The sequence below is a fragment of the Tinamus guttatus genome, unplaced genomic scaffold (genome assembly GCF_059628265.1).
Source record: "Tinamus guttatus ecotype Peru unplaced genomic scaffold, ASM5962826v1 Tinamus_guttatus_pri_ptg000535l, whole genome shotgun sequence".
Classification (NCBI taxonomy): domain Eukaryota; kingdom Metazoa; phylum Chordata; class Aves; order Tinamiformes; family Tinamidae; genus Tinamus; species Tinamus guttatus.
Window position 1 is genome coordinate 1,127,882 of NW_028289069.1, and position 22,026 is coordinate 1,149,907.

Below are 22,026 nucleotides of genomic sequence, written 5' to 3' on the forward strand. Positions count from 1 at the left end.
TGGGTTCTTCCAAACCTTCTCCTTCTTTGGCTCCTTTCCTGCTCCTCGACAGCGGGTCGTGTGCCTGGCAATTGGCACGGCATCCCTGCTCTGAAGGTCTTATTCTTCTAACCACCACCACAGCGACCTCCTTTGCTAGCGTCGCCTCTTATGCTGGAGGGCTGTCCTCACCCTCTGAAGCCCAAATAGCCCTCTCCCACGTCTCCACCGGCGGGGCAGGCTGACTCAATGCTGCTGCCTGTCTCTGCTCTCAGTATTTCCCCAGACACAGCACTGCAGCCAGGCACCACAGCAGGGTGCCAGTGCCTCGTGTTGAGCAGTTGAATTTGCTAATGGAAAGCTGATTTAGCTGATTTGGATACTGGCCCTGGGACAAACCCAAGTGAGACCATGGGGACAGACTGCCTCCAAGTGGCACTAGGAAACCAGCTCTGCCAGCATCATTGCTTTGCGAGACTGCAGGGCAGCAGGGAAGCATGAGAGCCCAAGGCCTGCATCTCCTTTCGTAGACGGGAGCACAGAGCAGAGCGATGGGGACAGGGAAAGCACGCGTTGCCCTCCCTCTGGAGTGCCTGGAGGCTCTGCCAGTCTCTGCACAAAGCCCTGTGTGCCACGGCCTCAGCTGAAGCAGCTCAGGGCAGCAGGGGTCCTGCTGCTTCAAGTCTCCGGCTGGTGGGTCTGAGCAGCAGCTGCTGCCTCAATATGCTTCAGCCTGCCAAGCCTGGCGGGTTCTCCTGACTCTGTGGCAGGATGCTGTACGGGAAAGAGCAGCCAGCACAGCCGCTCTCGGCTGTGGAGGTGTGCAGCCAGATGCCGCAAAGACTTCCAGGCGCTTGGGAGAGGAGCTCAAGCTACGGGGTCCCTGTGTAGCCCCTGCCCGTGACCAGCAGCCATTCTTGTCCTGGCTGCGCTGGAGTGACACCACAGTGCCCCTTTCCCTTCCCTTGTCTCCAGGGTGTCTGCCTGCCCTGGCAAGCCGACACAGAGGCAACACGGCCGGAGTCAAGAATGCTGCCTAGCCCTCCACTAAGCATATTCCGTGTCCTGTGCAGTGAAGAGCCCGGTGCCCAGAGCAGCAACCAAGAGCCAACGTGCAGGCCCAGCCCTTGTCTTACGGCATTGTGCCTTCTGCAGGCTAAGCGGAAAGAGCCGCCCCCGCACTCGAAAGCTGAGTCCGTGGCAGAGAACCGATGAATGGAGGTGGTTGCTCTCATGCTAGCTTGTTAAGGGAGACAGTAAAATAATCCAACGAGGCATCAACCAATAAACTTTATTCCCCAGCGCAAGATTGTTGTGATAACAACATCCACTATCCACTGGTGCCATTATTGTAGGGAATAGCCGCAGTAATTAGCGACTGGCAATTAGCTCACGGACTAGAGAACGCTGCTTGACCCAGTAAAAACGCTATAGCGTTCCTTCCCCCTGAGTGTACAGGGGGCTCTCAACCTTGCAAGAGGTTGACAAATGTCTGTGTCTTTCTTCTCCCTGGATGTACAGGGGACTCTCCGCCTTACTGGGGCTTAGCTTAGCCCAGCATCCCAGATGAGGGGCAGGTTAGGGTTGCTCATGGTCCAGCCAGAGGAACTGGCGAGCTGTCGCTCCTGATCCCTGCTCAGCTCGTCAGTGCTGAACCCTGTCTTTTGTACCAGGACGGCGGGAACGTGTCCCTGCGGCCTGCTCATTCTTAGGGGGTGATCCTTCCAGAATGTCCAGCAGAGTTCCATAAGACTTGCTATTTCTTGCACAGCCAGCAAGACAGGACCGCTTTGTTTTTGCAAGACCGTCCCGCCTCCCTTTTCGTTCCTTTTTGGGGAAGTGCGTGTGGTTTCCACCACCCGTGTCCTTGCTACATTAACATCTCTGTGCATTTTCACATGCCAACTCTTTACTCGCCCATCAATGGCTCCCTTGCCTTGGCTTGGAAGGCCGTGGGGCAACAGAGTGTCAAAAGCCAGCTGTGGACAAGGCTGCTGGTGCCTGCCAAATAACTCCCTCTTGGCCTGCACTTCAAAGACTTCTCTACTTGGTAGGAGAGGCCGTGATTTCAGAGGACTGGCTCTCGTGAAGAGGAGTACCACCTCTGCTTCCCGCCAGCTTGAGCTTGGTCTGGGAACAGGGCACTGCCTTTTCTACTCTGATGTCACTGACAGCCATTGGCATCACAATCTGTTGCCGCTGTGTGAGGTAGCAGGAGCAGAGTGACAGCTCCAGGCTGCCCCTGCTCTTGGTCACTCTCTGTGGTGAAGGCAAGAAGATTGGAGTGCTTCTGGCCTACGCCTGAGAGAAGTGGGGTTTTGGCAGCTGCAGGTCTGGACAGCGATGTCCAGACCGCAAGGCCAAGACACACACTGGTATGGACGTGCTTCTTTGCCAAGAGCGTCCTAGAACCTCTCCCCTCTTTTGCTCAAGTGCCTTGTCCACCTAAGCCACCCGTCACTGGGGAAGAACACAAGCACAGCCTCCGAGCTCAGCGTAAAGCAGGCTGAAGGCAAGAGCAGTTGCCGCAGGCCCTGTGTGCCTGAGCCCCTTCCTTTCTTCCTCTAGGCAAACTGCCAGCCAAGGGCCTGTGCTCCAGAGCACTGGAGTGTGCAGGCAGGACCAGCACCAGCGCCAGCATCATGGCAGAAGTAAGCTGACACGATTCATAAGCACAGCTCCCTCGGCTTATTTCCATTTAAAGTACAGACTGTGTTCATGGAAGAAATCTGTTGTACAGTGCCAATGAGAAAGACCTGCACAAGTGCCTTAAGAGAGCTGTTGGTTCTGCATGGCTCAGCCATCCAAAGGCATGAATGAAATGCGCAGGCTTCATGTGGCAATAGAAGGCTTTCTTATTGTTATTACTATTATTTCATTTTTATTTTCTGGAAGGTTCAAAGACTGAGTGATTGCCTGCCCTCTTCCTGGGCAGGCTTCCTTGTCCAGGTGCAACTTGCTCTCTACTCTGTGCAGCTGTTGAAGAGCTGTTTCCCGTTCTTGTCAGAGGCAGAGGAGGAGCTGCCAGAAGGCCAGCCTTAGGCTGTGCCTCACGGTTCTGGGGACCGTGAAAGGCAGCTCTGCTTGGACTGAAGGGAATGCATTTCCCTTCCCCTGTGCTGCTTGCAGCCGCACAGCCACTGAGAGAAGCAGGAGCAAATGACCAAAAGCGGAGAATGCCTCCTGCCTTCTGCCAACACAAAGATAACCAGTGGAAGACCTAACATAGAAGAGGGCACAAGCTCACTGGGCTTGTTCCATCTTGACTCTTTTTCAGGAGTTTTGGGGCTCATCCTGCACTACCTGGTGCTGAGCATAACATATCCTCGGCGCTTGGTGCTCCAGGCTTTGGGCAGCGCATCAAGGTAGAGCTGAGGGGGAATCTTCTCGTTTCTTGAGAGTAGGGGGGAGAACTGTTTTGGCACAAGTATACCAAATGCATGGAGGGCAGGAGAAACAGGGGAGAATTATGTCCTTTGCCTCTCCAGAGAATGGCCTCTACTCCCAGAGGCAGGGAGTATCCCCCTAACTTTTGTTGGCTCATGCTGTCCTGAAGTCAGTCCTCCACGTCTGGCCCTGCATTCCTAATCCTTGCTCTCCCAAATGCCTCCTTGTCCCAGTGGGTGTAAGCTTGACCACTGACTGGAGCTTGTGCAGGAGCACAACAGACTGCCCAAGTCACTCATGCCAGGTGCAAGAGCTGCCGTCACCACTACTGCTCTCATGTCTGCTTGGGGCCTGCACAGCTCCAGCAAGCTTCATTCTTCTTTTCCTCCATGCTCCTCCGTAGGCAAATGAAGTCTAGGATGACGGCTGTCCTGCTGCTGTTTGTCCTCTTTTCCTCCCTTTTTGGTGAGTGTCTGTAGAGCCCGCAAGTAATGGTGCTTCCTGACCATTACTTCCTTCTCCCTCCTGAGTGCACGTACACAACTGTGCCCCAAGGAGGAGCGGGCAGTCCCTGAGAGAGGGCTGCAACGCTTCCACGTGCCTCAGAGGTACTCGGCTCGCTTTTCCCTGGCGCTGACGCCACTCCTCGCAAGCCCTGTGGAGCAGGCAGTGGCTAGCCTGCTTGCTCCAGAAAGAAGAGAGTCTTCCTTCAGGGAGATCCCCACAATTCAGTTGTCCCCCATCCCCAGTAGTCTCTAGCCCCACAAGCGCTTGCTGCCGGTCTTCTTCTGGCGGCACACCAACTCACTTGACGCTTTGTAATGTCAGCTGGGTGCCTGCCGGAGGGCCTGCAGCCTGACTTGCACACAGCTCTTTGGGCATGAGCAAGTTCCAAGTGTAAAGAGAGCTCTTCTGGTGACTAACAGGTGTTTACTACGTGGGGCTGCTTGACGCAGGAGGCTTCTGGACCAGCACAGCAGCTCTGAGGGTCTACGTGTTCTCCTATTTCAAACCCGTCTGCCAACAGGTGACATCTGCAGTGCGTCAAATCAAGGCAACTTCTGCCACTCTTAAAACTCCAGGGCACCCAGGGTGGCTTTCTTAAGCCACATGGCTGCTCCTTCGCCGTAACAGGCATAGCTTTTGCCACACCTTCGTTTCCGCAGCAGCTCTGTTGTTCTTTTTACTGAATGCTCCCTTATTGTCCCTGTAGGAAGAGGAATTTCCTCTCTCTGCCGTGCTCGTGAAGAGACAGAGGTAAAAATCGCTTCCTCTTGACTAGATGGGAGGTTTGAGAAGCTCCAGACCCCTCTCACACCAGCCTCAGGCAACACAATTCTAAAGCTCTTCCCACTGCCCCGTCTGCCTTTCTGCCTTGCCTTGCTCTCTAGTGGTCAGCTGCACCTCAGTGCTCGGGCACCTAGGGCTGGGCTCTTGGAAGGTCTGCATTCCAGCTGCTTGAAAAGCGGCATAGCGGGGTGCCCATCTTGCAGCGGCTTCTCTGGCCCTCAGCCACTGATTGGAGTCCAGCCGCTTGATGTTCCCTGGCCCCCCGAGGGAGTTTTGCTGCCTCACTCCCATTGCCATGGCACGGCACCAGCCCGCAAGAACGGTGGTCTCTGTGGCATGCTTTTTCTAGGCAAGCAGATGAAGGGCTAGGAGCAGCACTTGACCAAATCCACACCCTCCAAGGAGAGCTGCGTGAGCTCCAGGAAGTCCTGCACCACGTGAAATGGTGTGCCAAAGACATTGCCCGGCGTGCTCTCGGCGAAGCCCTGAAGCACATCGAGCTCCCAGACATGACCGGATTGGTAAGAAACCACCGCAGAAAGCTCTCTGCACGGCTCTTTTTCTCATACCTGGAGTTTTAAGGCTAGGGTACTACGGACCCTAGGAGAGTTGCCTGTCCTGGCACACCAAAGGGCTGTAGCTGCTGCCTCAACAAGTACCCTGGCTTCCTGCAGTCGCTTCTGCTATCACTGCACTCTACTTGTAGGGCCATGAAGGGAGATTTGCTGGTCTTCAGCTCCACTTGCTCTCAGTCTAGCTAGCACCTAGGTGGTTGGAGCTGGAAGGAGAGTCTCTGCCTGCCCAGCAAAGCTCACACGTGCTGCTGGTGCGGGCACAAGTTCTCCAGGAGAACTTATAAGCCAGTCCCCGGAAGCACGTCTGCGAGCCTGGGGTTCATGTTGGCCTGGCCCACGCACAGGAAAGCTGCTGTTACAGCCAGGCTTCCTGCTCTCCTGCTCTTGGGAATGCAGTTGGAAAAGGCGCAGCCCATGTGGTTCAGGAACTCCTCCGTCTCTTCCCTCAGCCCTTTGCTCAGCCCCCTCCAAGCCCTGCTGCTCATTCCAGTGCTCCGCTATTCTGAGACTGCTCATCAGAGCCCAACAGACCTGGCAGCTTCCCAGGGAATCACCAAGCTCCTTAGGCCAGAGGGCAACCGCTGTGTTCACCTCAGCTGGCCCAGTAGAGGAGCTGGGATGTGCCTCTCATAGCTGCTCTCTTTCTCTTCCTTCCCAGGATGTTCAGAATTTAATCAGCGAAGCACTGGAGAAGCTGGAATACGACCAGGTCCAGATGCCGGATTTTGCCCGCAAATCGTCAGGTGCGGCTACAGCACAGGAAGAGCCGAGACAGGGCACTTTGTGCCTAAGCTTCGGCCTATGTTAGCTTTCATTTTCCACGGCCCATTAGCATAGCTGAATGAGTCACTGCCCGATGTTTCAGGGGGGGCTCATGCAAGGAAGTCGGAGGCCAGTATCACTGCTGGAAAGCTTGCAGTACTTAGTGGCATTTTCTCAAGTTGGCGGTGCAGGGGAACAGGCATCCTGGTGGCAGTGTCCAGTAAGACACAGCTATGTGTGCATCCCTTGATTCATCCTCGGGGAGCACCACATGGAATCCATGGCCGTCCCAGCGGAGCGAAAGGAGGCAGGTCCCAGGGCTGCTACCGTTCACACACAGGAGGGCCGTTCAATAAGCCCTTTTGTTTCTGAGTCTCCCCGGTGTTTGTCCAGGTGGGGAATGGAAATAATTGACAGAGGGGAGTGCCTGTGCTGCTTGTCGGAGGACGGGGCTGCAGCGTGTGTGGTCCATGAGCTCCTGCAGATAGATGGCAACCTTCTAAGCAGAGGCAGCCCTCCAGGGAAGCAGTGCTTGATGGGGACATTCACGTTTCAGGGGCTGCCATCATTCATTCGAAGACCTCTGCCTCCTTTCTCAACACCAAGGCAATGCTCTTCTGGTCTGGACTCCCCCTACTTCATTTCATGAAGAGCCCTGACGTTATCCTTGAGGTAGGGGTGCCAAGGAGCAGAGAAGCACCAAGGTGGGAGGGAACCAGATACGCTCTTGAGTTTCCCTTTGCCACATGGCCGCTGTGCACTGCTGCTCTTTCAGACTGAAAATCAACCAGGAAACTGCTGGTCCTTCTCCGGGAGTCAGGGTCACGTCTTCATCAAACTGTCCAAAGCAATCTCTCCACACGCTGTTACGCTGGAACACATTGCAGTGCGTGTGTCCCCTCGTGGAGAGATCAGCAGTGCTCCAAAGGACTTTGCTGTCTATGTAAGTGCCTTCGCTAGAGTCAGGGAGTTGTGAGGAGCATTTCTAAGCCTTGCAGGGAGGACATGGGCGTGTGAATAGAGGTCTCACAGTGGTAGGAGGATTCTCTCGGGCCTGTGACTTCCTCCGAGCCTAGAGACGAAAGGGAGTTCCTTTGAGTCAGCCCATTTCTTTTACACTCCTTCCCTTTGCGGTCTATGCTTGGACCAAAGGTTCCCATTTGAGGGGCCAGGCAGTAGTAAATGAGCCCTGGGTTGCAGGGGCTGGCACGCTGGCTCAGCCACGGCTCCTCACAGCTCACCAGCACGCCCCTTGCAGCTTGCTTTCTGCTCCTCGGCGCCAATTCTCTTCCCTGCACACTCAAAGACTGCTCTTGCCCCGCACATTCACCTCGGCCTCGGTTGTGGCCGCTTCATTAGTTCCCCAAGGGAAGCCGAGTGTTCCTGCTCTCTCCTTCACTGTTTTGTTTTCTCTGCCTGTGTCCTTCGGTAGGGGATGAAGGCAGAAAATGAGGAGCAGGGGCTCTTCCTAGGAGAGTTCACATACAGCCCTGCAGAACATCCTTTCCAGACTTTCTGGCTGCAGGTACTGTGACAAAGAGGCATGAGAAGTGTTGGAGAGTAAGAGGGGGAGGGAGAAATAGCGGTGGCAGGGGAGAACCTGGGGAGGGAGGGATAGAAAAAGACAGCTCCTCTCTGCTCATTTCAGAACGAGGGCTGGGACTCAGTGCGCTATGTGAAGCTGGAGGTCCTGAGCAACTGGGGCCACCCAGAATATACATGCCTCTACCGAGTCAGGGTCCACGGGCAAGAACCCTAAGAGGAGGAGGGAGTCTGGGGGCACTCTGCTGGAAGCAGCGGTCTATAATGAATAAATCCTGCAAGATTTGAGCAGCTGCCGTGATGTGCTACTTAGTGCGCCTTTCCTGCCCCCTTCCAACCCTAATTGCGCCCTCCTTGACAGCACCTCCTGAGAGTGTTCTTGGCCCTCTCATGGACTTTTTCCCGTAATTAAGATGTCATGCCCTGCAGGGCGTAGGCCTTCCACAGTCCTTCCAGCATTTTTCTCATACAGCTATGGGCTGTTGCTGAAGAAGGAGCAAAGCGGGGAAAGCAAGAGAGCTTTCCTTTAAATGGAAAGGGGAACATTTGGGTGGACTCGCAGGACAGTGGGAGAGCACAGCAGGGTTTTGCCAAGTCCATTCCAGCGTGCAGCTGCTGTCCCTGGTTGCCTATTGGCTGCATGAGGTGATGCAGCTTGGCGGCCGGAGGAGGCTCCCTCTGCACGTGGGCAAACACTGTCCTTGCGCTGCTCCCCACCAGCTTCTCGGGGTTATTTGCACGGACAGCATAGATCAGAGTGTTCCCCAAGCTTTTTGTCCTCCTCCGTCACCCTCAACCCTCCCCTCGCCACAGCAGACCCTCTAAGCTCCCATCCAGGCCCTTTTCCCTGCTGGCACACAGCGGTTGCAAGATGCGCAAGATGTGTGGCTGGCATCTCCTCCAGTGCTGTGTTTAGCTCCTTTAACGGCTTTTCCTGGGGAAAGGGGACCCCAACAATCTAAGGAGGTGCCTTCTCATCCTATCTCGGAGATGCTCACAGGCTTCCAACTTCCTCCTTCGTAGGCTCGTCCAACGCTTCGCCATCAGACAGGCCCTCTGATAAGTGCTCCTGCCTTTGGCCAAGGCCTTCCGACCGCTCACCCACTTCCTTTAGCCTCATGGTGTGAAAAAGTAGTACACGGCTCTCAAGTCCTGATTCTGCACCACACAGGCCCTGCTCCTGCTGGGTTCTTCCAAACCTTCTCCTTCTTTGGCTCCTTTCCTGCTCCTCGACAGCGGGTCGTGTGCCTGGCAATTGGCACGGCATCCCTGCTCTGAAGGTCTTATTCTTCTAACCACCACCACAGCGACCTCCTTTGCTAGCGTCGCCTCTTATGCTGGAGGGCTGTCCTCACCCTCTGAAGCCCAAATAGCCCTCTCCCACGTCTCCACCGGCGGGGCAGGCTGACTCAATGCTGCTGCCTGTCTCTGCTCTCAGTATTTCCCCAGACACAGCACTGCAGCCAGGCACCACAGCAGGGTGCCAGTGCCTCGTGTTGAGCAGTTGAATTTGCTAATGGAAAGCTGATTTAGCTGATTTGGATACTGGCCCTGGGACAAACCCAAGTGAGACCATGGGGACAGACTGCCTCCAAGTGGCACTAGGAAACCAGCTCTGCCAGCATCATTGCTTTGCGAGACTGCAGGGCAGCAGGGAAGCATGAGAGCCCAAGGCCTGCATCTCCTTTCGTAGACGGGAGCACAGAGCAGAGCGATGGGGACAGGGAAAGCACGCGTTGCCCTCCCTCTGGAGTGCCTGGAGGCTCTGCCAGTCTCTGCACAAAGCCCTGTGTGCCACGGCCTCAGCTGAAGCAGCTCAGGGCAGCAGGGGTCCTGCTGCTTCAAGTCTCCGGCTGGTGGGTCTGAGCAGCAGCTGCTGCCTCAATATGCTTCAGCCTGCCAAGCCTGGCGGGTTCTCCTGACTCTGTGGCAGGATGCTGTACGGGAAAGAGCAGCCAGCACAGCCGCTCTCGGCTGTGGAGGTGTGCAGCCAGATGCCGCAAAGACTTCCAGGCGCTTGGGAGAGGAGCTCAAGCTACGGGGTCCCTGTGTAGCCCCTGCCCGTGACCAGCAGCCATTCTTGTCCTGGCTGCGCTGGAGTGACACCACAGTGCCCCTTTCCCTTCCCTTGTCTCCAGGGTGTCTGCCTGCCCTGGCAAGCCGACACAGAGGCAACACGGCCGGAGTCAAGAATGCTGCCTAGCCCTCCACTAAGCATATTCCGTGTCCTGTGCAGTGAAGAGCCCGGTGCCCAGAGCAGCAACCAAGAGCCAACGTGCAGGCCCAGCCCTTGTCTTACGGCATTGTGCCTTCTGCAGGCTAAGCGGAAAGAGCCGCCCCCGCACTCGAAAGCTGAGTCCGTGGCAGAGAACCGATGAATGGAGGTGGTTGCTCTCATGCTAGCTTGTTAAGGGAGACAGTAAAATAATCCAACGAGGCATCAACCAATAAACTTTATTCCCCAGCGCAAGATTGTTGTGATAACAACATCCACTATCCACTGGTGCCATTATTGTAGGGAATAGCCGCAGTAATTAGCGACTGGCAATTAGCTCACGGACTAGAGAACGCTGCTTGACCCAGTAAAAACGCTATAGCGTTCCTTCCCCCTGAGTGTACAGGGGGCTCTCAACCTTGCAAGAGGTTGACAAATGTCTGTGTCTTTCTTCTCCCTGGATGTACAGGGGACTCTCCGCCTTACTGGGGCTTAGCTTAGCCCAGCATCCCAGATGAGGGGCAGGTTAGGGTTGCTCATGGTCCAGCCAGAGGAACTGGCGAGCTGTCGCTCCTGATCCCTGCTCAGCTCGTCAGTGCTGAACCCTGTCTTTTGTACCAGGACGGCGGGAACGTGTCCCTGCGGCCTGCTCATTCTTAGGGGGTGATCCTTCCAGAATGTCCAGCAGAGTTCCATAAGACTTGCTATTTCTTGCACAGCCAGCAAGACAGGACCGCTTTGTTTTTGCAAGACCGTCCCGCCTCCCTTTTCGTTCCTTTTTGGGGAAGTGCGTGTGGTTTCCACCACCCGTGTCCTTGCTACATTAACATCTCTGTGCATTTTCACATGCCAACTCTTTACTCGCCCATCAATGGCTCCCTTGCCTTGGCTTGGAAGGCCGTGGGGCAACAGAGTGTCAAAAGCCAGCTGTGGACAAGGCTGCTGGTGCCTGCCAAATAACTCCCTCTTGGCCTGCACTTCAAAGACTTCTCTACTTGGTAGGAGAGGCCGTGATTTCAGAGGACTGGCTCTCGTGAAGAGGAGTACCACCTCTGCTTCCCGCCAGCTTGAGCTTGGTCTGGGAACAGGGCACTGCCTTTTCTACTCTGATGTCACTGACAGCCATTGGCATCACAATCTGTTGCCGCTGTGTGAGGTAGCAGGAGCAGAGTGACAGCTCCAGGCTGCCCCTGCTCTTGGTCACTCTCTGTGGTGAAGGCAAGAAGATTGGAGTGCTTCTGGCCTACGCCTGAGAGAAGTGGGGTTTTGGCAGCTGCAGGTCTGGACAGCGATGTCCAGACCGCAAGGCCAAGACACACACTGGTATGGACGTGCTTCTTTGCCAGGAGCGTCCTAGAACCTCTCCCCTCTTTTGCTCAAGTGCCTTGTCCACCTAAGCCACCCGTCACTGGGGAAGAACACAAGCACAGCCTCCGAGCTCAGCGTAAAGCAGGCTGAAGGCAAGAGCAGTTGCCGCAGGCCCTGTGTGCCTGAGCCCCTTCCTTTCTTCCTCTAGGCAAACTGCCAGCCAAGGGCCTGTGCTCCAGAGCACTGGAGTGTGCAGGCAGGACCAGCACCAGCGCCAGCATCATGGCAGAAGTAAGCTGACACGATTCTTAAGCACAGCTCCCTCGGCTTATTTCCATTTAAAGTACAGACTGTGTTCATGGAAGAAATCTGTTGTACAGTGCCAATGAGAAAGACCTGCACAAGTGCCTTAAGAGAGCTGTTGGTTCTGCATGGCTCAGCCATCCAAAGGCATGAATGAAATGCGCAGGCTTCATGTGGCAATAGAAGGCTTTCTTATTGTTATTACTATTATTTCATTTTTATTTTCTGGAAGGTTCAAAGACTGAGTGATTGCCTGCCCTCTTCCTGGGCAGGCTTCCTTGTCCAGGTGCAACTTGCTCTCTACTCTGTGCAGCTGTTGAAGAGCTGTTTCCCGTTCTTGTCAGAGGCAGAGGAGGAGCTGCCAGAAGGCCAGCCTTAGGCTGTGCCTCACGGTTCTGGGGACCGTGAAAGGCAGCTCTGCTTGGACTGAAGGGAATGCATTTCCCTTCCCCTGTGCTGCTTGCAGCCGCACAGCCACTGAGAGAAGCAGGAGCAAATGACCAAAAGCGGAGAATGCCTCCTGCCTTCTGCCAACACAAAGATAACCAGTGGAAGACCTAACATAGAAGAGGGCACAAGCTCACTGGGCTTGTTCCATCTTGACTCTTTTTCAGGAGTTTTGGGGCTCATCCTGCACTACCTGGTGCTGAGCATAACATATCCTCGGCGCTTGGTGCTCCAGGCTTTGGGCAGCGCATCAAGGTAGAGCTGAGGGGGAATCTTCTCGTTTCTTGAGAGTAGGGGGGAGAACTGTTTTGGCACAAGTATACCAAATGCATGGAGGGCAGGAGAAACAGGGGAGAATTATGTCCTTTGCCTCTCCAGAGAATGGCCTCTACTCCCAGAGGCAGGGAGTATCCCCCTAACTTTTGTTGGCTCATGCTGTCCTGAAGTCAGTCCTCCACGTCTGGCCCTGCATTCCTAATCCTTGCTCTCCCAAATGCCTCCTTGTCCCAGTGGGTGTAAGCTTGACCACTGACTGGAGCTTGTGCAGGAGCACAACAGACTGCCCAAGTCACTCATGCCAGGTGCAAGAGCTGCCGTCACCACTACTGCTCTCATGTCTGCTTGGGGCCTGCACAGCTCCAGCAAGCTTCATTCTTCTTTTCCTCCATGCTCCTCCGTAGGCAAATGAAGTCTAGGATGACGGCTGTCCTGCTGCTGTTTGTCCTCTTTTCCTCCCTTTTTGGTGAGTGTCTGTAGAGCCCGCAAGTAATGGTGCTTCCTGACCATTACTTCCTTCTCCCTCCTGAGTGCACGTACACAACTGTGCCCCAAGGAGGAGCGGGCAGTCCCTGAGAGAGGGCTGCAACGCTTCCACGTGCCTCAGAGGTACTCGGCTCGCTTTTCCCTGGCGCTGACGCCACTCCTCGCAAGCCCTGTGGAGCAGGCAGTGGCTAGCCTGCTTGCTCCAGAAAGAAGAGAGTCTTCCTTCAGGGAGATCCCCACAATTCAGTTGTCCCCCATCCCCAGTAGTCTCTAGCCCCACAAGCGCTTGCTGCCGGTCTTCTTCTGGCGGCACACCAACTCACTTGACGCTTTGTAATGTCAGCTGGGTGCCTGCCGGAGGGCCTGCAGCCTGACTTGCACACAGCTCTTTGGGCATGAGCAAGTTCCAAGTGTAAAGAGAGCTCTTCTGGTGACTAACAGGTGTTTACTACGTGGGGCTGCTTGACGCAGGAGGCTTCTGGACCAGCACAGCAGCTCTGAGGGTCTACGTGTTCTCCTATTTCAAACCCGTCTGCCAACAGGTGACATCTGCAGTGCGTCAAATCAAGGCAACTTCTGCCACTCTTAAAACTCCAGGGCACCCAGGGTGGCTTTCTTAAGCCACATGGCTGCTCCTTCGCCGTAACAGGCATAGCTTTTGCCACACCTTCGTTTCCGCAGCAGCTCTGTTGTTCTTTTTACTGAATGCTCCCTTATTGTCCCTGTAGGAAGAGGAATTTCCTCTCTCTGCCGTGCTCGTGAAGAGACAGAGGTAAAAATCGCTTCCTCTTGACTAGATGGGAGGTTTGAGAAGCTCCAGACCCCTCTCACACCAGCCTCAGGCAACACAATTCTAAAGCTCTTCCCACTGCCCCGTCTGCCTTTCTGCCTTGCCTTGCTCTCTAGTGGTCAGCTGCACCTCAGTGCTCGGGCACCTAGGGCTGGGCTCTTGGAAGGTCTGCATTCCAGCTGCTTGAAAAGCGGCATAGCGGGGTGCCCATCTTGCAGCGGCTTCTCTGGCCCTCAGCCACTGATTGGAGTCCAGCCGCTTGATGTTCCCTGGCCCCCCGAGGGAGTTTTGCTGCCTCACTCCCATTGCCATGGCACGGCACCAGCCCGCAAGAACGGTGGTCTCTGTGGCATGCTTTTTCTAGGCAAGCAGATGAAGGGCTAGGAGCAGCACTTGACCAAATCCACACCCTCCAAGGAGAGCTGCGTGAGCTCCAGGAAGTCCTGCACCACGTGAAATGGTGTGCCAAAGACATTGCCCGGCGTGCTCTCGGCGAAGCCCTGAAGCACATCGAGCTCCCAGACATGACCGGATTGGTAAGAAACCACCGCAGAAAGCTCTCTGCACGGCTCTTTTTCTCATACCTGGAGTTTTAAGGCTAGGGTACTACGGACCCTAGGAGAGTTGCCTGTCCTGGCACACCAAAGGGCTGTAGCTGCTGCCTCAACAAGTACCCTGGCTTCCTGCAGTCGCTTCTGCTATCACTGCACTCTACTTGTAGGGCCATGAAGGGAGATTTGCTGGTCTTCAGCTCCACTTGCTCTCAGTCTAGCTAGCACCTAGGTGGTTGGAGCTGGAAGGAGAGTCTCTGCCTGCCCAGCAAAGCTCACACGTGCTGCTGGTGCGGGCACAAGTTCTCCAGGAGAACTTATAAGCCAGTCCCCGGAAGCACGTCTGCGAGCCTGGGGTTCATGTTGGCCTGGCCCACGCACAGGAAAGCTGCTGTTACAGCCAGGCTTCCTGCTCTCCTGCTCTTGGGAATGCAGTTGGAAAAGGCGCAGCCCATGTGGTTCAGGAACTCCTCCGTCTCTTCCCTCAGCCCTTTGCTCAGCCCCCTCCAAGCCCTGCTGCTCATTCCAGTGCTCCGCTATTCTGAGACTGCTCATCAGAGCCCAACAGACCTGGCAGCTTCCCAGGGAATCACCAAGCTCCTTAGGCCAGAGGGCAACCGCTGTGTTCACCTCAGCTGGCCCAGTAGAGGAGCTGGGATGTGCCTCTCATAGCTGCTCTCTTTCTCTTCCTTCCCAGGATGTTCAGAATTTAATCAGCGAAGCACTGGAGAAGCTGGAATACGACCAGGTCCAGATGCCGGATTTTGCCCGCAAATCGTCAGGTGCGGCTACAGCACAGGAAGAGCCGAGACAGGGCACTTTGTGCCTAAGCTTCGGCCTATGTTAGCTTTCATTTTCCACGGCCCATTAGCATAGCTGAATGAGTCACTGCCCGATGTTTCAGGGGGGGCTCATGCAAGGAAGTCGGAGGCCAGTATCACTGCTGGAAAGCTTGCAGTACTTAGTGGCATTTTCTCAAGTTGGCGGTGCAGGGGAACAGGCATCCTGGTGGCAGTGTCCAGTAAGACACAGCTATGTGTGCATCCCTTGATTCATCCTCGGGGAGCACCACATGGAATCCATGGCCGTCCCAGCGGAGCGAAAGGAGGCAGGTCCCAGGGCTGCTACCGTTCACACACAGGAGGGCCGTTCAATAAGCCCTTTTGTTTCTGAGTCTCCCCGGTGTTTGTCCAGGTGGGGAATGGAAATAATTGACAGAGGGGAGTGCCTGTGCTGCTTGTCGGAGGACGGGGCTGCAGCGTGTGTGGTCCATGAGCTCCTGCAGATAGATGGCAACCTTCTAAGCAGAGGCAGCCCTCCAGGGAAGCAGTGCTTGATGGGGACATTCACGTTTCAGGGGCTGCCATCATTCATTCGAAGACCTCTGCCTCCTTTCTCAACACCAAGGCAATGCTCTTCTGGTCTGGACTCCCCCTACTTCATTTCATGAAGAGCCCTGACGTTATCCTTGAGGTAGGGGTGCCAAGGAGCAGAGAAGCACCAAGGTGGGAGGGAACCAGATACGCTCTTGAGTTTCCCTTTGCCACATGGCCGCTGTGCACTGCTGCTCTTTCAGACTGAAAATCAACCAGGAAACTGCTGGTCCTTCTCCGGGAGTCAGGGTCACGTCTTCATCAAACTGTCCAAAGCAATCTCTCCACACGCTGTTACGCTGGAACACATTGCAGTGCGTGTGTCCCCTCGTGGAGAGATCAGCAGTGCTCCAAAGGACTTTGCTGTCTATGTAAGTGCCTTCGCTAGAGTCAGGGAGTTGTGAGGAGCATTTCTAAGCCTTGCAGGGAGGACATGGGCGTGTGAATAGAGGTCTCACAGTGGTAGGAGGATTCTCTCGGGCCTGTGACTTCCTCCGAGCCTAGAGACGAAAGGGAGTTCCTTTGAGTCAGCCCATTTCTTTTACACTCCTTCCCTTTGCGGTCTATGCTTGGACCAAAGGTTCCCATTTGAGGGGCCAGGCAGTAGTAAATGAGCCCTGGGTTGCAGGGGCTGGCACGCTGGCTCAGCCACGGCTCCTCACAGCTCACCAGCACGCCCCTTGCAGCTTGCTTTCTGCTCCTCGGCGCCAATTCTCTTCCCTGCACACTCAAAGACTGCTCTTGCCCCGCACATTCACCTCGGCCTCGGTTGTGGCCGCTTCATTAGTTCCCCAAGGGAAGCCGAGTGTTCCTGCTCTCTCCTTCACTGTTTTGTTTTCTCTGCCTGTGTCCTTCGGTAGGGGATGAAGGCAGAAAATGAGGAGCAGGGGCTCTTCCTAGGAGAGTTCACATACAGCCCTGCAGAACATCCTTTCCAGACTTTCTGGCTGCAGGTACTGTGACAAAGAGGCATGAGAAGTGTTGGAGAGTAAGAGGGGGAGGGAGAAATAGCGGTGGCAGGGGAGAACCTGGGGAGGGAGGGATAGAAAAAGACAGCTCCTCTCTGCTCATTTCAGAACGAGGGCTGGGACTCAGTGCGCTATGTGAAGCTGGAGGTCCTGAGCAACTGGGGCCACCCAGAATATACATGCCTCTACCGAGTCAGGGTCCACGGGCAAGAACCCTAAGAGGAGGAGGGAGTCTGGGGGCACTCTGCTGGAAGCAGCGGTCTATAATGAATAAATCCTGCAAGATTTGAGCAGCTGCCGTGATGTGCTACTTAGTGCGCCTTTCCTGCCCCCTTCCAACCCTAATTGCGCCCTCCTTGACAGCACCTCCTGAGAGTGTTCTTGGCCCTCTCATGGACTTTTTCCCGTAATTAAGATGTCATGCCCTGCAGGGCGTAGGCCTTCCACAGTCCTTCCAGCATTTTTCTCATACAGCTATGGGCTGTTGCTGAAGAAGGAGCAAAGCGGGGAAAGCAAGAGAGCTTTCCTTTAAATGGAAAGGGGAACATTTGGGTGGACTCGCAGGACAGTGGGAGAGCACAGCAGGGTTTTGCCAAGTCCATTCCAGCGTGCAGCTGCTGTCCCTGGTTGCCTATCGGCTGCATGAGGTGATGCAGCTTGGCGGCCGGAGGAGGCTCCCTCTGCACGTGGGCAAACACCGTCATTGCGTTGCTCCCCACCAGCTTCTCGGGGTTATTGGCACGGACAGCATAGATCAGAGTGTTCCCCAAGCTTTTTGTCCTCTTCCGTCACACTCAGCCCTCCCCTCGCCACAGCAGACCCTCTAAGCTCCCATCCAGGCCCTTTTCCCTGCTGGCACACAGCGGTTGCAAGATGCGCAAGATGTGTGGCTGGCATCTCCTCCAGTGCTGTGTTTAGCTCCTTTAACGACTTTTCCTGGGGAAAGGGGACCCCAACAATCTAAGGAGGTGCCTTTGTTAGGTCCGGTTTTCGAATCGACAGAGAAAGAGGCAAACACCATCGATATTTTGTGCTTTTAATAATAGGAGAAAGATAATAAGTATTACCAGCTAGCTGGGGTCCGGGCTTTCCCACACAGGGGTCACACCACGGACCCCGACTACTTCGGTCGTCCCTCTTTTATACCGTTTTCACCCCAAAAATGTTCCCCCCTCCCGTTTCTCTGTTCTACTTTCAAGTTAATGTTATCTATATTTTATTGCTAACTAGGACATCTGGACAGGCAACCCCTCCATGCGGAACCTCCTGACTTGCCATTTTTTAGGAGTCGTCCTTGTAGATAGGCAACCCCTCCATGCAGAGCCATCTGCCATGCCATTTATCAAGAGTCCTTGCATTTTGAGACTAAGTATTGACTAGCTTATTAGTACATTCTACATTAACTATTTAATCCCCATTAGTACACTCTACATTAACTATTTAATCCCTACATTCCCCCCTTTTTCTTTTGCTAATATCAGAGAATCCTTTCTCGATCCTTCTGAGTTTGTCGCATGAACATTATATGTATAGAATTAACTCGGTTTGTAGCTTTTTCCATTAACCCCATTACACATTTCCACATTATACAGATACACAGTAACAGTAATAACAGAATCACAAATATGCGCAATCCTTCTTTTATCAGTCCTGATATCCATCCAGGTAGTTCCCCAAACAACGACTTTAGCCATCCGTCCATCAGTCCTTCTTCCCGTGTTATCTTCTGAGTGTGTTCCTTGAGCCAGCGCAATTGTTGTTGAATGCATGTCGCAGGCTGTTCTGATCGAGCAGGAGTTGTTGCAATACCTCGGTTGTCACATTTGCTTGCTTCTCACTCCAACAGGCTAACTTTGAAAGTTCTCTTAACGCGTTTCCTGCTGCAGCTCCTGGTACAAAGATAGCTAAGGCAACCCGCGCAGTTACAGATATTAATTGTACATTATCATTACATTCCAGTGTTAAACCAAGGGAACGCTTTTGCCTTCTTTGTTCCTGCTTCATAGTTAACAACAGGGCTATCATTGCCAGTTGCCCTAAATAACACGGTCCCCCATAGGCATTCTTAGGTATTCCCTGCCACGCTCTATTCCCACAAATTAAAAACACTCCATCTGGCAAGGCCTTAACGGTATCATTATTCCATAGTAAATCTGTACTCTTATGTACCTGTCCTGATAGATCCCCCCAATATGCTCCTAAGGGTAATCCCGCACGCAGGGAATCGTTGTTGTAACCCGTCGACTGTCCCATTTGTCCCACAGAATGTCCCGTTTGCATATATGGGACCGCTACCACCTGGGCAGTTTCTCGCTTAGTGGGGAAGGCCTCCACCCACCCCAAGAATGTGTCTACTAATACCAATAAATATCTATACCCATATTTACCTGGTTTTATTTCCGTAAAACCTACTTCCCAATGCCTTCCAGCTTCACCACCCTTTTCCCTTATACCTTCATGTACCTTTCTGACCCTTGATGGTTTCATTTCCTGACACGCTTGACACCCTTCTATTATCTCTCTTAATATTTTCTTCTGATCTTGGAATCTCAACCCGAACTTTTCTATTAACAGTCCCATTTTTCTTTCCCCCAAGTGTGTGGTACTATGTAACTGCTGCGCCATCCTCTGTCCCATCCACTTGGGAATTAACATTCTTCCTCCTGTATCGTAATCTCCTTCTCCAGCACTTTGTTCTTCAGTTCCACTCTTTGAGCCGAAGTGCCGTCTGGTAAACGCCGGCTCCAAACTATTTCTCCGTTCTGATTTACCACGGCAGCTCCCGCCCTTCTTTTTCCTTGGTCGACCAAGCTACTTCCATCTGTAAACCACACTTTTCTTCCTTGCATTGGCTCATCCTTCAAATCTTCCCGCACTGTTGTAGTTTCAGCTAACACCTCCTGACAATTATGCATAGGTGTTTCATACTCTGGGTTAGGCAGGAGAGTGGCTGGATTCAAAGTCATTGGGGATGTATACACAGTTCTTCCTGGGTTTAAAAGCAAGGCTTGATAATGAGTCAGCCTAGCATTTGTTATCCATCTTTCAGGTGGCTGTTTGAGTAATGCCTCTGCGTAATGAGGAGCTGTTACATACAGCTTTTGCCCAAACGTGAGTTTGTCTGTATCCTTAACCATTAACGCCATGGCTGCAATAATTCTAAGTCATGAGGGCCACCCTGCGGCAACTGGACGCCACTCTCCTTTTCCAAGGGCCTTGATTCTGCATTAACACTCCCTTGGCAACTCCCGCATTTTTGCTCACATATCTGGGTCCGGGAGTGCAAGTGCAGGGGCCTCTAGCAGGGTTAATCTCAGTTCCTCAAAAGATTTTCTCATAGTTTCTGTCCACTGCCAGTCCGCTTCTCTCGACTCGCCTCATACAGAGGTTTTGCTTTTTCTGCAAACCCAGGTATCCACAAACGGCAGTATCCCACCGTCCCCAAAAATCCTCGAACCTCTCTTGGAGATTTGGGTTCCTGAATCCGAACGACAGTCCCTTTCATGGCATCAGTTAGCCATCTCCTACCATCTCGTATCTTATATCCCAGATATGTTACTTCCGGATTACATAGCTGAGCTTTCTTAGCACTTACTCGGTCTTGCAACAACTTCCTCGTACCTTCCTCGCACTTCCTTTTTCGTTCTTGCCGCTAGCAGCAGATTATCCACCTCTCCTGAATTCACTCAAATCTTCCTGCAGTATTTCATTAAATAAAGTCGGTGAATTTTTGAACCCTTGTTGTAATCGGGTCCAAGTTAACTGACCCTTGTACCCGCTCTCGGGATCTTCCCATTCAAAAGCAAACATTTCCTGGCTCTGTTCCGTCAGGGGGATGGTAAAAATGCATCCTTTAAGTCTAAAACCGTATACCATCCCATATCTGGTGGCATTGTACTTAACAGAGTATATGGATTCGGGACTGTAGGATGCACATCCTCCACTCTTTTGTTAACTTTTCTCAAATCTTGAACTGGCCTGAAATCTCCTCCGGGCTTCTTTACTGGCAATAGAGGAGTATACCACAGAGATTTGCATTTACGCAGAATGCCAGCTTTCAGTAGCCTTTTAATATGCTTTGCTATTCCTTGTCGAGCTTCAGGGGTCATTGGGTACTGTTTAGCCCTAATCGGGTGAGCTCCTGGTTTCAATTCCATGACCAGAGGAATTTTACTTTTAACTCTTCCTACTCCCGAATTCTCTGCCCATACTTCTGGGATTTCCCTCATCCATTTTTGAGTTTCTGGTCCAATTTCTTCCTTCCTCTCTTTATACAGTCTGTATTCGTCCTCTAATCTAGCGGTCAGGACCTGTATCGGTCGTCCTTCCCGGTCATTGATTTTTATTCCATCATCCTCAAAATATAACCTTACCCCTAATTTAGTTAAGAGATCCCGGCCCATTAAGGGTACCGGACTCTCCGGTATATACAAGAAAGAGTGCATGATCTGTCTATTAGCTACATCTACTTTCCTTTCTGATGTCCACCGATACCCCTTACTCCCATTTACCCCTTGTACTCGAGTTTTCCTTGTCGATAGTTTCCCCGCTGCTTTATTTATTACTGAGTATTCAGCCCCTGTATCTACTAGAAATTTTACACTTTTCCCTTCCATTTCTAATTCTATCTAAGACTCGGGGAAGGGTTCCGAGTCCCGGCCCCTTCAGTCGCTATCTTCGTTTGCTACCAGTAAGCTAGGTGACCCCTTTTCTCCTTTTTCCGAACACTCATTTTTCCAATGTCCTTCTTTTTGCAAATTGCACATTGATCCCTTCCTAACCGTGCCCCAACTCCTCTGGGGGGTGGTGGTCCCCTTCTTCGCCTCCCTGATTTTTCTCCTGCTTCAAAAAATATCCTAGCCATCTCCCTTTGATTTCTCCGATTTTCTTTTGCCTGATATTCCCGATCTTCCCTTCTCACTCTTTCCTGTTTTTCTTCTGGAGTCTCCCTGTTGTTATACACCTTTTCTGCTACCTTTAAAAGATCCTGTAAAGCTTGCTCCCCCAACCTATCAATCTTTTGCAATTTCTTTCTTATATCTGGGGCAGCTTGATTTACAAATGCCAAGATGACAGCTGCCCGATTCTCATCCTTCATAGGATCTAAAGGAGTGAATTGTCTAAACGCCTCTAATATCTTTTCTAAGAAAGCGGCAGGGCTTTCTTCGGCTTCCTGCCTGACAGCAATTACTTTAGTTAAGTCACGCGCCGCCGCCCGCAACCCTGCCATTAACGTTTGCCGGTATATTTGGAGACGCTCCCTACCTTCAGGTTGTTCAAAATCCCACGGTGGTCTTACCAATGGGAATCCCTCATCGATAAGATTCGGTTGCCCGGTGGGTCTCCCGTCGTCTCCCAGCACCAACTTTTGTGCCTCGGTCAGGATCCTCTCACGCTCTTCGGTTGTAAACAGTACTTTTAAAAGCTGCTGACAGTCATCCAGGTAAGGTTATATGTAAACAAGATGGATTCTAATAAATCAATCAACGCCCCCGGCTTCTCGGAAAAAGAGGGGTTTTGACTTTTCCAATTACACAAGTCACTAGAAGAGAATGGCCAGTATTGATACGTATGCTGTCCCTGAGGCCCTGTTGTTCCAATTGCTCTAACTGGGAAAGCTTGAGAGGTGCTTGACACATCTCCCTCGCCTCCCCTTTGGTGCGATCGAGTCCAAATGCTGGGCGCCTGTCTTCCCTCCCTCCCTCCTTTGATCACTACTACTCACCTCCCTTCGTGCCTCAGGCGGAGGTGCGTAAAGGGGGATTGTGCCCACT

At 53.1% G+C, this 22,026-nt stretch overlaps 1 protein-coding gene across 1 annotated transcript; it reads left to right on the forward strand.

Moving 5' to 3' along the window:
* Window positions 1–5,875: 5,875 nt before the first annotated feature.
* LOC148592700 (SUN domain-containing protein 3-like) lies at window positions 5,876–7,752 on the forward strand. The gene is made up of 5 exons (XM_088534085.1): window positions 5,876–5,974; window positions 6,550–6,665; window positions 6,769–6,936; window positions 7,426–7,518; window positions 7,642–7,752. Exons 1-5 carry the CDS (start codon window positions 5,947–5,949, stop codon window positions 7,750–7,752), a joined length of 516 nt encoding a protein of 171 aa, XP_088390211.1. The 5' UTR covers window positions 5,876–5,946.
* The last annotated feature ends 14,274 nt before the right edge of the window (window positions 7,753–22,026 follow it).

What these genes read in the sequence shown, in the direction of transcription:
- LOC148592700 (XM_088534085.1), top strand. Translation starts at nt 5,947, where the DNA reads ATGCCGGATTTTGCCCGCAAATCGTCAG. An exon ending in CAAAGGACTTTGCTGTCTAT is followed by an intron (nt 6,937 to 7,425) that starts GTAAGTGCCTTC and finishes GTCCTTCGGTAG; the next exon opens with GGGATGAAGGCAGAAAATGA. An exon ending in TCCAGACTTTCTGGCTGCAG is followed by an intron (nt 7,519 to 7,641) that starts GTACTGTGACAA and finishes TGCTCATTTCAG; the next exon opens with AACGAGGGCTGGGACTCAGT.